The sequence below is a fragment of the Tamandua tetradactyla genome, chromosome 7 (genome assembly GCF_023851605.1).
Source record: "Tamandua tetradactyla isolate mTamTet1 chromosome 7, mTamTet1.pri, whole genome shotgun sequence".
Classification (NCBI taxonomy): domain Eukaryota; kingdom Metazoa; phylum Chordata; class Mammalia; order Pilosa; family Myrmecophagidae; genus Tamandua; species Tamandua tetradactyla.
Genome location: NC_135333.1, coordinates 135,717,815 through 135,729,772, shown reverse-complemented (window position 1 = coordinate 135,729,772; position 11,958 = coordinate 135,717,815). Strand labels below are relative to the sequence as shown.

At 45.1% G+C, this 11,958-nt stretch overlaps 1 protein-coding gene across 4 annotated transcripts; it reads right to left on the bottom strand.

Annotated features, from left to right (window-relative positions):
* Positions 1-849: 849 nt before the first annotated feature.
* DYRK2 (dual specificity tyrosine phosphorylation regulated kinase 2) lies at positions 850-11,739 on the bottom strand. Of its 4 annotated transcripts, XM_077111346.1 has the most exons (4): positions 11,682-11,714; positions 11,312-11,500; positions 10,458-10,606; positions 850-2,649 (listed from the first exon to the last, which is right to left on the bottom strand). In XM_077111346.1, the coding sequence occupies exons 2-4, from the start codon at positions 11,358-11,360 to the stop codon at positions 1,042-1,044; spliced, it is 1,806 nt and encodes a 601-aa protein (XP_076967461.1). In that variant the 5' UTR covers positions 11,361-11,500; positions 11,682-11,714; the 3' UTR covers positions 850-1,041. The 4 variants fall into 4 exon arrangements, with proteins under 4 accessions (XP_076967461.1, XP_076967462.1, XP_076967463.1 ...); XM_077111347.1 differs by lacking the exon at positions 10,458-10,606 and having other exon boundaries at positions 11,312-11,739; XM_077111348.1 differs by lacking the exons at positions 10,458-10,606; positions 11,312-11,500; positions 11,682-11,714 and adding an exon at positions 9,651-10,392.
* Between the last annotated feature and the right edge of the window lie 219 nt (positions 11,740-11,958).

The window sequence follows — 11,958 nt, the reverse complement described above, 5'->3', positions numbered from 1 at the left end:
ATAGTGACACCTTAATAGCATGAACCTACTCTAATCTACTAAACTTTCTTTGCAACTATGGAAATTTTCATCTTAAATAGCTAGGCTGCTATACCTTTAAAAAAATTCTAAGATGAAACAATGACCATAATTGTATATGAAATGTCTCTCTTCTGGATTAACAGTACAGAATATGTATATATGAAGGAAGAAGACAAAACTAAATGCAAGCAACAGAAGTGTGGTAAAAGAGGAACAAAGAAGAAAAGCAAAGAGAACAGAGGAACAGTCCATGGAACACATTTCTAAATTTAGGTGCAAAAAGAATTCCATAATATGGAGGTTTCTGTACAAAGCAGTTCACTGATCATGTTAGGAAATTTGGAGGAACACACATATTTCCATTTCCATTCATTCACCCAGTCTGCTGAGAACTTTCAGAATGTCAGAATACTAATTGGGCAATTTAAATGTTGGGGACTTTATTTTGCATTTGTTTGAATTTTAATTTAGAAAACATAAATCTTTAAGGTGCAGTTTTGTTTTTCAAAGGATCATTTTCTTCCTCCCCATTCTCCTCCCATCACCTCTACCACCCACATAACTTACAGAAAATGAAAGCAGAGCATGCTGTTACACCTGTTTATAAACCTGGAAGAGAGGGAGACTTATGAGGCAATCACTTTGGGGAGAATATATAATATGAACCATAAAAACACAGTCAATGTCTTTGACACCAATCTGTATATGCGTGGCAGTCATGAAGTAATCAATGGCCTGCCACTGATGTTTATTACTCTGCCACATTAAATACAGTAAGGCTCATCATCTGTACTTTGAGAACACAAAAAGTTTCGGAACTAGAAAAACTTAAAGCATTGTCCCCATGTATTTTATAAAAACAAAATGAGCAACTTTCTTACATTAAATTAAGTGCTGAAAAGATACAAATGAGTAAAGTTATTGAGCAAATAAAAACAAATCTGAGCTACTCCTTCTCAACCCAATAAGGCTCAGCAACGTCGTGTATCTTTCAGATTACCAGAATCACGGGATTGGCGCTCAGCTAACAAGTTTTGGCAACATTGTCCTCTGCTGAATATTACCATTGGCATCCGTCATCTGCGCCAAATTAGTCCTCAGTTTGGAAGCTGAGCTGGAAGGTGGAGGTAACTTGGAAATCGACGTGATAGCACCAGTGCTCTCGGTTATCCTTTTCATAGACGTTTTCTCCCCAGTCGGAGGCTTTGGCAGCCGCCTCCTCAGCCAAGGATGCCGTAAAGCCTGGCCAGGGTTCATGCGAACTGCAGGATCCCATTCTAAACACTGTTTTAAGAAGTCAAGGAAAAGGGGATCATCACACCCCTTCAGTGCATTCCCCCACTCTCTGCTCTCCGGAGGGCCCCTTAGTTTCCCTCTCCGGGAACGGCCTCCGTTGAGAACCACGGAGCCATCTGACAGCGTCGTGACAGTGCAGTAACGGGGATAACCCTTGGAGCTCACGAAATTTTTGGCTCGTTTGGATGCATCCAGCAGTTTCTGGGAGGGCATGCCCAACAGTTCAATCATACAGGCCAACTGGTCCCCTTCATCCTCCCCAGGCAAGAGGGGGTAACCCGTCAGGAGCTCGGCTAAAATACAACCCAGGCTCCACATATCAATGGGCATCCCATACCTGGCCCCAAGGATAACTTCCGGAGCCCGGTAAAAACGTGACTGGATGTACGTGTAGACACGTTGATGCTCGTAACAACTGGAGCCGAAATCAATCACCTTAATACCGCTTCTGCCCTGCTGCTTCAACAAAATGTTCTCGGGCTTAAGGTCACAGTGAATTATTCTGTTTTTGTGCAAAGCATCCAAGCACTGTAGAATCGAGTGGGCAAACTTACGAACCAACGGCAGGCTGAAGCCCTGAAACTTATTCTTCTTGATGAGCTCGTAGAGGTTCATGCTCAGGAGCTCGAACGTCATGCAGATGTGGTTGCGGAAGGTGAAGTTCTCCAGCATGTGGATGACATTCATGGTGTTGTCCTTATCCTGCTTCCGCAGGTGTTCCAGGATGCGGATCTCCTCCGCCGCCTGCCGGTGGAAGCGCTTCTCGTTCCGCACCATCTTGAGCGCCACGTGCTGGTGGACTTTGTGGTCATAGGCTTTGACCACCTGCCCGAAGCTTCCCTTCCCAATGACCTTCAGGACCTCGTACCTGTAAGCCACGTGATCGTGGGGCACCTGCACGTAGGATCCCTGGTCGTCATCGTAGCCACCATTATTCGGCCCGCCTGTCATACCCTGGCGCTTCTTTGCATTTGGACCCAAGAAATAAATTTCAGGGTAGCTGAAAACCTCATGGTGTTCAAAGGCCGTTAGTTTTTGCATGTATTGCTTCATTGCTTGTTCAGGTGTCATGGGGGTGGCTTTCACCTTCCCCATGCCCTCCATAGACTTCAGAGAGGTGGAGCTCCCCTGCCGCCGGTGAATGCCCTCCAGCTGCCGCTCCGCCACCACCGGCAGTCCCGTTTTACCCACTGTTGTCAGCCCATTTGGTTGTGTCGTGAGCACTGTCCGCTTGTTGCTGTTATCCTCAAACAGTTGCTGAACCTGGATCTGTCCGTGGCTGTGGCTGCCAACGTGCAGGAGGTCATTCATTGCGTGCTTACTGCCGCCAATCTGGAATTCAAAAGAGAGACATAAATAGAACGGAAGAGGTCTGTTTACAGATGGGACAACAATGAGTGAGCCCCTACCAACACCATTACAAAGCCCAGTTTGGTTGTAATTTACAGTTCAAATCAGGTTTACTAATCGGAAAGAGTGGAGCACCCAGGAGAGACCTCCTGGTGAACACACTGATGGGGAGGGTGGGTATGATTCCAAGAGTCTCTGACAAAATAAGGAAAAAGCAGATGGTGGGCTGGTGAAGGTTACCAAACTTGGGAACCTGAAATAAAGACCCCACAGATGCTATCCCTGGCGGAAAAGCAGTTTGCTATACATATTCAGTGTCCTGAGAGTAAGTTCTCTGTGGAGGCAGAGACCATTTCTTTCTTGTTTCTCATAATATATCTAATATTTAGCACACCTGGCATATCACAGCTGTTACCCTCATCCATATCTGACATATAAATGATAGAAGAGGATAACAAAAGAACACGCGCACACACTAAATAGGCTCCACCCCTCCCTACCCCAATCGTAGCCCCTTTCACACTTCATTTAGGTGCCTCTTTACTTACTTACATGAGGGGATGTCTTATTCATTGTTTTTTCCTTTGTGTCTACCTCTATTCCAAAAACACTAGTATATTTATCCCCAGTTTTCACTATTGCTTGGAAATCTAACTGCTTTCATCAAGGAACATATGTGATCCAGTGACAAAGGAAAAAAATCTACTTTTAGACTTGAAAGATTCCCACATAGAAACTCAGTATAGTTTCCCGTAAACCCCCTAAACTATTGTGAAGTTTCTGGGTTTTTCTGTGCTGACCATTTAAGGCCATTCAGCACAAGCCAACCAAACACGACACTGTTCTGGCCCATCCTTTGGTCAATGGCTTAGCTCTCCTAAGAAATGTAATTTTATGGGCTGCTGGATTCTCAGCTTTGCAACAAGGAATACAAAATAGCAATTTCTATTTCAGGCACACAAGCCATCCCTGAACATTCCTATCTGCACAAAACTGATGGTATAAAGCCAAGGGGCCCCCAGCCTTCTACTTAGAATCTATACTTGGAATTTCTTTCAAGCATTACAACTGCAAAGAGATAAGGGTGGGGAGATTCCCCTCACTTAGGAATTCCTGACAGCCTCAGACAACCGTAAGTCTTACAACAGCCTGCTGGGTCACATTACATGAATACTTAAAGACCAATTTGTCATTCACAACACAATTCGTTCTTTCAAACAATATTAGCTGCGGTCTAGCCACATAAGGGGCAGAGCCCCTGCCCTCTGGGAGCTTACAATCAACTACCTGAAATCTTTGCTTTTTTTTTTGTAAGCTGTATGGCTGGGAACACATTTCATTCTTTCTCCACATGAGTATCCCATTATTGCAGCATCATTTGCTGAAATTTTGTTTGTTTTTTTTGGGAAATGCATGTGCTGGGAATCGAACCCAAGTCTCCCAGGTGGCAGGCAATAATTCTACCACTGAACTACCCTGGCACCCCCACCTGAAGTCTTTTGCCATAAGTATTTTTTCTGTTCTCAGCTTCTAAATCCTACTTTTTTGGACTTTATACTACTAAAAGAGCAAAAGGGAATCATCTGGATTATAGATGAAATCCTGAGTGCTTACTAGCAGAATAAAACCTTCAAATTTTTAAAGAGATAAATAGCATGCATTATCTGAAGAATGAGTTTTCACAATGCTTGCTTCTAAAAAAGTAAACTAGAGTAATTGAGCTTGTCTGAGATGTGACTTTATAGACTCAGAGATGCCATTTCTCAGAGAGATTCTGGAAGATTTCTAGTCAAATGCTTTTAAACTCATAAGCAAGGTGACCTATCTTTTGTTAGGGTAGCCAGACAGGTTCTTTTATCTGTACTCTATGCCAAAAGCAAAGCAGTTCACAAAAATGACCTGGGAGAGTCTTGGGCATATATAAAAGTAGTAAAGGCTTGTCCATTGCTTTTCTTCCCAATCGTTACTCTCCACATTCCTTCTCCCTCTGCGGCTTTCAGGCACCTGGAATAAAAGGAACTAAAATTTGAAATATATTTCTTCTACAGAACCATTGCCTTCAGGGCAGGATGGAACTATTTCAGAAGAAAAACCCGTATTACCAATATAAATGTTATAAAAAGCATGAGGCTTCATTAGGGACTAAAGAAATCTGGGGGTTTTAAAAAGATAGCAAAGCAGAATTTTTTGAGCATCAGAAACTCCAATTTCTGCGGCAGCAACTTTTTTTTAAATGTTTTATATAACTTAAAATACAATCACAAAAGTTTTAGTAACTAGAACTAACGAGAGTTCGCCAATCAATAGAACCAGCTCCCTATCTCTCCAATTCTTTTCTCTTTTTTGGGAGAGTTAATCACTTCTCTCATAAAACAGGTCCCAAGCTCTGGTCCAGTGAGTATGAAGATTTTGTAAAGAGGACTCTAAAGATGTTATTATTACTTAAGGTGTGGACTCATTTGTGAATAGGATCTCTTCAAAGATCCTATTTAGATGAGGCCAAATTGAATCATACTGGGCCTTAATCCATATGATCCTTATATGCAAAGGAATTTTGGATACTGTGAGTTGGTAGAAGCCAGAAGTCAGCAGAAACCAGAGGAGTAGATACAGGAAAAGAGAGATTGCCACATGATGGAGAATTGCTGGATCACTACTGATTCCTGGGAAAAGCAGGCCCTGCCAATCCCTTGATGTCAGACTTATGGTCTCCAAAACTGCGAGACAATAAACTACTGTTGTTTAAATCAGCCCACTGTGTGGTATTTGTCATAGCAGCCCTAGCACACTAAGACAGTCTCCTTTGCAGTATCAACTATTAGTCTACTTGCCTTTAGAATACAGTTTCCCAGAGTTCAACTTTAATTCCCTTGGCTTCTCACCCCTATAACTATCCCTGATTCATGGTGACCACAGCCAACCCCAACTTGGCTCATGTCTGCCACACCTACACCTCTTGCTCAGACTTGCCAAATCTATGTCTCCAGAGCTCAGCCATGTGCCCAGCCACTGATCAGCCCCTTTTCCCACAGATAACACAAGCTCAATTAATGATCTTTCTCCCAAAATTATTTCCACCACCCCAAATCCTCAGTTTTTGATAAACAAAAGGTTTTACTTCTACCTTCAGTCACTCCAACCATACACCTGGGAATCTTCAACCCTGCATACATGGACATCCTTTCAACATCTCCCTTACCTCCCCATACCATCACCAATCCTTATTGATTCTATCTGCCCCATTCCCTCTCAATTAAACTGCCTCATCTCCTACCCCTGTTGTCTTTCACTGGGACTAATGAAAGCACTTCATAACATGCCTCCTTCTTCCCAGTCTATCACTCCATAAATATCTTCCCCACGGTGCTTCTATATAATCACTCCAAAATGCCAATATGATACTGCCTTTGCTTTTGTTCAAGTCTCACAACTGCACCAATTTCCATAAATACTATAAGAACTTACCAGCAAGAATACAAGGTTCTAAAATTTAGAGTCTAAACCATCTGAGTCCTTCCAGTCTCACTGTTACTCTTCTCCCCTAAAGTAATAAAGTTAGATTTTTAACACCATGCACTCTCTCTTTTTTTAATAAAGAAGATGTAGGTCCCCATATATATTACCCTATCACCCTATCCCATGCACTTTTAAGCTCCTCTGCTTTGGGTGAGGCCATGTTACATAACAGGTAGGAGCCTACAGATTTTCAATTAAACACACATAGACTAAATCTCAGCTCCACCATACACTTGACTGTAAGTAACTTAAAACTTAATCCCCCTGAACCTCAATGTGCTTATCTGCAAAAAAAAAGGTAATAAAGCTACTTCATTAGGGCTACTGAAAGGATTAAATAAGGTAATATACATAAATAATAATAATAATTATTATTGTCATTTTGCAGGTGGTGCTTGGAATCTCCTTCCTTCCTATGCCTCCGTGGTAAACTCCTACTCACCCTTCAATATCCAGCTCAACTCTCACCTTCTCTGTGAAACCTTCCCTGACTAGCTAAAGAACTCCTTCTACTATATTTCTAGAACATAGCCACGTTATAACCCTTATTTCATTTTACTATAATTGTTTAAATATCTGATTTACCTACTTGATGATGAGCAACTCTAGGGCAGGGTCACCTCTTATCTTAGTAATTCCCCATTAACATATACTCAAACAGTAAGCACTCAATAAATCTCTGCTGAATGGAAAAATGTCTGGCAATAAATTTAACTCTCACCTCTCTTTTGAGATATTCCTGAAAACTACATTTCATTCCTTTATTAGAAAACATGAAATCAACATCCAAGTCATAAGACATTAGGTTAACAGTGTATTAGCAGATGATACGTTGAAGCAAATGACAGCCAATTAAAAAGTACCTGTAGCAGATATACACCAACAAAAAACAGAAAGGTCACATGTAGAATTTTTAAAACTTCCCAGATGTTAAAGAAAATTATTTGAGAGGCTTTAATACTGGAGGATTTTGAGTGTCAAACTTTGTAGGATTCTAAAATCACAACCAAACACAGAAGCGTAGTTAGTCAATCTATAAAAAGAAGGGGAAAAAACAAAACAAAACAAACAATATCAAAAAGTTAGAATATTTCCAAAACATATATATGCCAGGGCGCCATAAACCTAAGGATATTAAAAACATCTCATTCTCTGCTGAGCCTCATGAAGTCTCAGATCATGGCTTATTCCTAATGCCAATACCTGGCACAGAGCTTGTCATATTAAAAATATTTATTGAATGAATGCAGTTGTTAGACACCTACAATTTATGGGCTAAAATGGAGAGACCTACAAGAGCCCTCTCTGACCATGAAATATTTTAGCATTAAAAATTATGGATGGGGAGGTGCAAGGGTAGGTCAGTGATAGAATTCTCACCTGTTTGCAGGAGACCCGGGTTTGATTCCCGGTCCATGCATTTCCCAAAAAACAAACAAGCAAAACAAACAAAAATTCAACAAATAGTGCTGTAAAAACGGGATACTCACATAGGAAAAGAATGAAATGTGACACTGCCACACAGTATACAAAAAAAAAATTATGGATGAACAATAGTCTAACTGGTTTGGTAAAGTCTCGGGGCTTTTAAAAATGTCTCTGAAGTTATCTTAGAAATACTGTACAGTGTTATGAGAATAGAATTGAGTCCAAGAAGACTGGAATTTTAGCTCCTCCTCAAGCATACTAACAGTCTGTGTGGCCCTGAGTCAAATATCTACTTTTTCTTCTTCAAAATAAAACTATTTTTAAAATGCAAATATTAATTCTTATTTAATTCCAACTATTTTATAAAGGTAAAGCTAGTAGCTAAAGAGTGCTTTAACATCAAAAGTTATGAAAATTACAAATATTAATATTGAGACATTAACAAAATAACGTATTAATATCATTAAGGAAAAAACTAATAAGAATCAAGAAAGTTATTGGATACACTTTTAAGACAAACATAGAGGTGAAACAAAAAAGAGATAAATTGTAAATTAAGTCCAAAGAGACAGAACAAAAGGGAACTGGACTAGATGAAGTCCAATATTCATAATCTTTATAACTGTGTGTTTACCCTATTAACATATATAGCATTTAGAAGGGAATATATGGGCAAACTCTTATGACAAGACCATTTTTCTCTATTCAATTTTTTATCCTATTCATTTTTTTTTTTTTTTTACATGGGCAAGCACTGGGAATCGAACCCAGGTCCTCGGGCTTGGCAGGCAAGCATTCTTACCTGCTAAGCCACCGTGGCCTGCCCTATCTTATTCATTTTTAAAGTAGCTCTTCCCAGGTATAATTGTTCTGGAATCAAAAACTAAAAACTTTTAGAAACTTGACAGACATATGGGAATATGTTTTTGCAAAAGTTCTTGCATTTATAAAGAAGCCAATAAAATTTCCTAGAATTAGCAGTGTCAAGCAGTATTGCTAAGACTGGAATCAGAAGGGCCTGGGCTTTAACTGCAGCCTTGATATGAACTGGCTGCCTTGACCACACCAGTTAATTTGCTCAAGTCTATTTCCTCTTCTGTAATATGCGGGAGTAGAACCAGATGAACGCTGTGGTTCTTTTAAACTTTCCTATGCTATGAAATCTGCAATACTGCACAAATAAAATCAAATCTAAACAACAATCAAAACCAAAATTCACATGTTCAAAACCAAGTATCTAAAGATTAACAGCACAGTGAAGTTTGCACTTAAGTTAAAAACAGGTAAATGAGGTAAACAGCACAGCAAAATACAGACATCCATCATGAGGAGTTCTGAGAAGCACATCCACATTTTTTCATTCCGGGTACAACACAGGCTATTCTCCTAATATAAACATTCTGTTTTTTCTTAAGTTCATTGAGTAGTTTAATTGTAAGAAGTCTCTGATCAAGCAAAGCCATTTTTATAAAATTGGAATCCAGATGCAAACCAAGTTATTTTTTTCCCAGTTCACACCAAGTCATGTGATTACGACACATGGAAAAAATTGGATGCTGTATTTTCCAAATCATCAGATGATTCAAAACCAAACAACAAAAAAAATCCAAAACCCTAAAACCACTAGTTTCTCAACTAAATGTTACTGTGACAAGAACATTCAATCATAAACTACAGAACCACCCATCCTACTGGCAGAATCTCTACCATCAACAGTTAACATCTGTGTAGTGAATTCCTAGTGCCTAGAACTAGATGTGTCAGGAAAAGAGGGACCTACAACAAAACATTACCCTAACTTGTACATATTTCTCTAGGTCTAACAGGCATAACTCCAGTCTCGTCATCTTCTCACAAGTTTTCCAGCAACACATGATCCTCAGAGCTGCTCCCCTGTGGGCTAAGAATGGCCTTTTCTGAAAGCATTCAACTTCCACTTGGCTAAGAAGTCATGTTTTTCATACAGAATCATCTTCCTCTGGAAGATCCAATCTGAAAAAGAGCTCCAAAACCATCACCTCCTCCAAGTGCATACCTACCCTAGGCTGCAGTCATTATCCATGGGCCATCCTTGGGAGTTGAGAAAAGGTGCATGCTGAAATAAAGTCCAGCTTGCCAGTCTCTGCAGCCACCAGTCCCACGTTGGGGTATCCCCTCCCTGGAGGCTCCAGAGGGACCACAGCATCTGCCAGGTGCCCTTCCCAGCTCCAAAGAAAAGTTGGCCCTTCCCTTCTGAATAATGTCAAAGTGCAGAATCCTAAAGGGAAGGCTAGTTTTGAGTGCTGCTGTTGTTCTTATTTTTGTTAATGTTAATTACAATTTCTGCTGTGCTCAAACCTGTAGCACTCATAAAACATGCTTACACAAGCGGGGGACAATTGGCGGGGTTCCCTGCTGACTGGAGCATGGCCTAGGAGGCTCTTTGGGGGATCGATTTTCCGGGCAGGACGGCCTGGCTGTCCCCTAACACATATCTGTTTCTATTAATACCCACTACCACCGGGAGGGGGGAAGAGATGTTTACCAGGTCAGGGAAGGGAGCTCTGGGAATCAAGAATGGAAAAAGAGAGAAGAGAGAAGGAAAGCTTCAAAGAGGAAGTTCTAAGAAAGAGGATCGCAAGGATTGGCGGGCTTGGGAGGGGAAGCTAAGGACCCACGCCACGAATCTTCCTTTGTGGCTGCAGCTTTGGGCTCACCCAAGTTACAGAGGGCGTCGTCGAAGGGAGGACACTGGCCAGGGGTGTGGAGACGCTCGTACTTTGACCTCGCTCCTCTCCGCGTCAGAACCCCCCCGCCCCACCCCCGGCCTCCCTACCCGCCCCGGCCGCCCATGGGCTGGGTCTCACCGTGTGGGCTGCGGCGACAGCGTTGCTGGCCCGGAGAGGTGGCAGGGCGATGGGGGAGGGCGGGCCGGTCCCCACTCCGCTCCGAGGGGCCCCCGCAACAAGCCCCGGGGAAGCCTGAAGCTGACGAACAGCGCTGTCCCCTCCTCGGCCTGGGAACCACGCGCCGGAGGAGACAAAAGAGGGTCAGGGGGGGAGAAAGTCACCCGGAGCCCATCGCCCCGCCCCACAACAAGTTTCCCCCAGGTCCAGCAACCCCCCCTCTCCCTGGGGAGGGGGGCGGAGGAGGGAGCCGAGGACACTAAAAGCGAGCAGGCGGATGGGGGTGTCCGAGACACTGATCCCCAGCGCGCACCCTCGGGCGGGGCTCCGGCAACTGCAAAGTTAAGTCGGGCCCTTGCGCGCGAGCTCGTGTCCCCGCGGGGTAGCAGCCGGGCTGGGCCGAGGCTTCGCGGCCCACACTGCAGGCGGCAGCTGGCCGGGAGAGCGGGTGGCGCCGCCGAGAAAGGTGCCTCCGCCTCCCCAAGCCCCAGCGGTCCCCTCCGAGGGGCTCTAAGCCGGGAGAGACCCAGGACGGCAAATCGCCCCCCTCATTCCCGAGCTCCTGCCCGGCCGAACCACTGCCGGGCCGGAGGGCTCCCACTCGGAGCAGCCTCCGACTCCGCGTGCAACAATGAGCCGAGCCCAGGCGAGGGCGCGCAGTCCGCCCGCGGCTCCAGGCGCTGCAGCGTCGCCGCGCAGACTTTGTTCGAGGTCCCGCAGGCGGCGGCTGTCCGCGCCACGAGGGCCCGCCCGGGGGCTGCTAGGGAGCCGGCGGGACAGGCGTGTAGGCGGCTCGCCAGCCCGGCCCTCCTTACCGGTCGGGTAGGCGGCGGGAGCGGCGGCCGAAGGTTTCCTGGTTAACATGGCCGCTGGAGAGGAAAATGCATTTCAGGGCTGCCGTCTCCGCCGCCGCCTCTGTCCCTGCTGCTACTTCTTGCGGCCGCCGCCGCCTCCGGGTGACCCCTCACGCGGATCTCCGGCGCCTCCTCGCCGCCTCGCGTAAGCTACAGCCAAATACACAGAGTCCGCTGCATCCCCTCGGCCAGGGCCCGCCGCCGCGAGCCCCCGGCTTTCTTCCTCGCTGCCGCCGCCGTCCTCCTCTTCCTCGGGCGGCCGCAGCACCTCCCGGCCCGTGCACATGCCTCGCCCTCCCCTGTGCGCCGCTGGCCTCCCCTATTCCCTCACACTGGGGCGCGAGGGAACGGGCTGGGCCGCGAGGAGCGACTCGCTCAGGAGCCTCCTCCCGGGCTCGCGCGCGCGCACCCTGGGCTGCCCGCCACCCCTCCTCGCGCGCGCGCACACACACACACACACACACACACACACACACACACACACACACACACACACACAGGCGCCCGCAAGCGGCAGAGACCGCGAGGGAAGCCCCGCCCCCGCTCCCCTCCACCTACAGTGCAAGCCCCTCCCCTGGAGTCCCCCACCCACTAACCGCACACGCTCA

Bases quoted from the DNA above. Each gene is read 5' to 3' on its own strand.
- DYRK2 (XM_077111346.1), bottom strand. From the start codon at position 11,360: ATGTTAACCAGGAAACCTTCGGCCGCCGCTCCCGCCGCCTACCCGACC. The intron at 10,607-11,311 runs GTAAGGAGGGCC...CGTGGTTCCCAG, and splicing joins TCCCGCCGCCTACCCGACCG to GCCGAGGAGGGGACAGCGCT. The intron at 2,650-10,457 runs GTGAGACCCAGC...TTTGAATTCCAG, and splicing joins CTGTCGCCGCAGCCCACACG to ATTGGCGGCAGTAAGCACGC.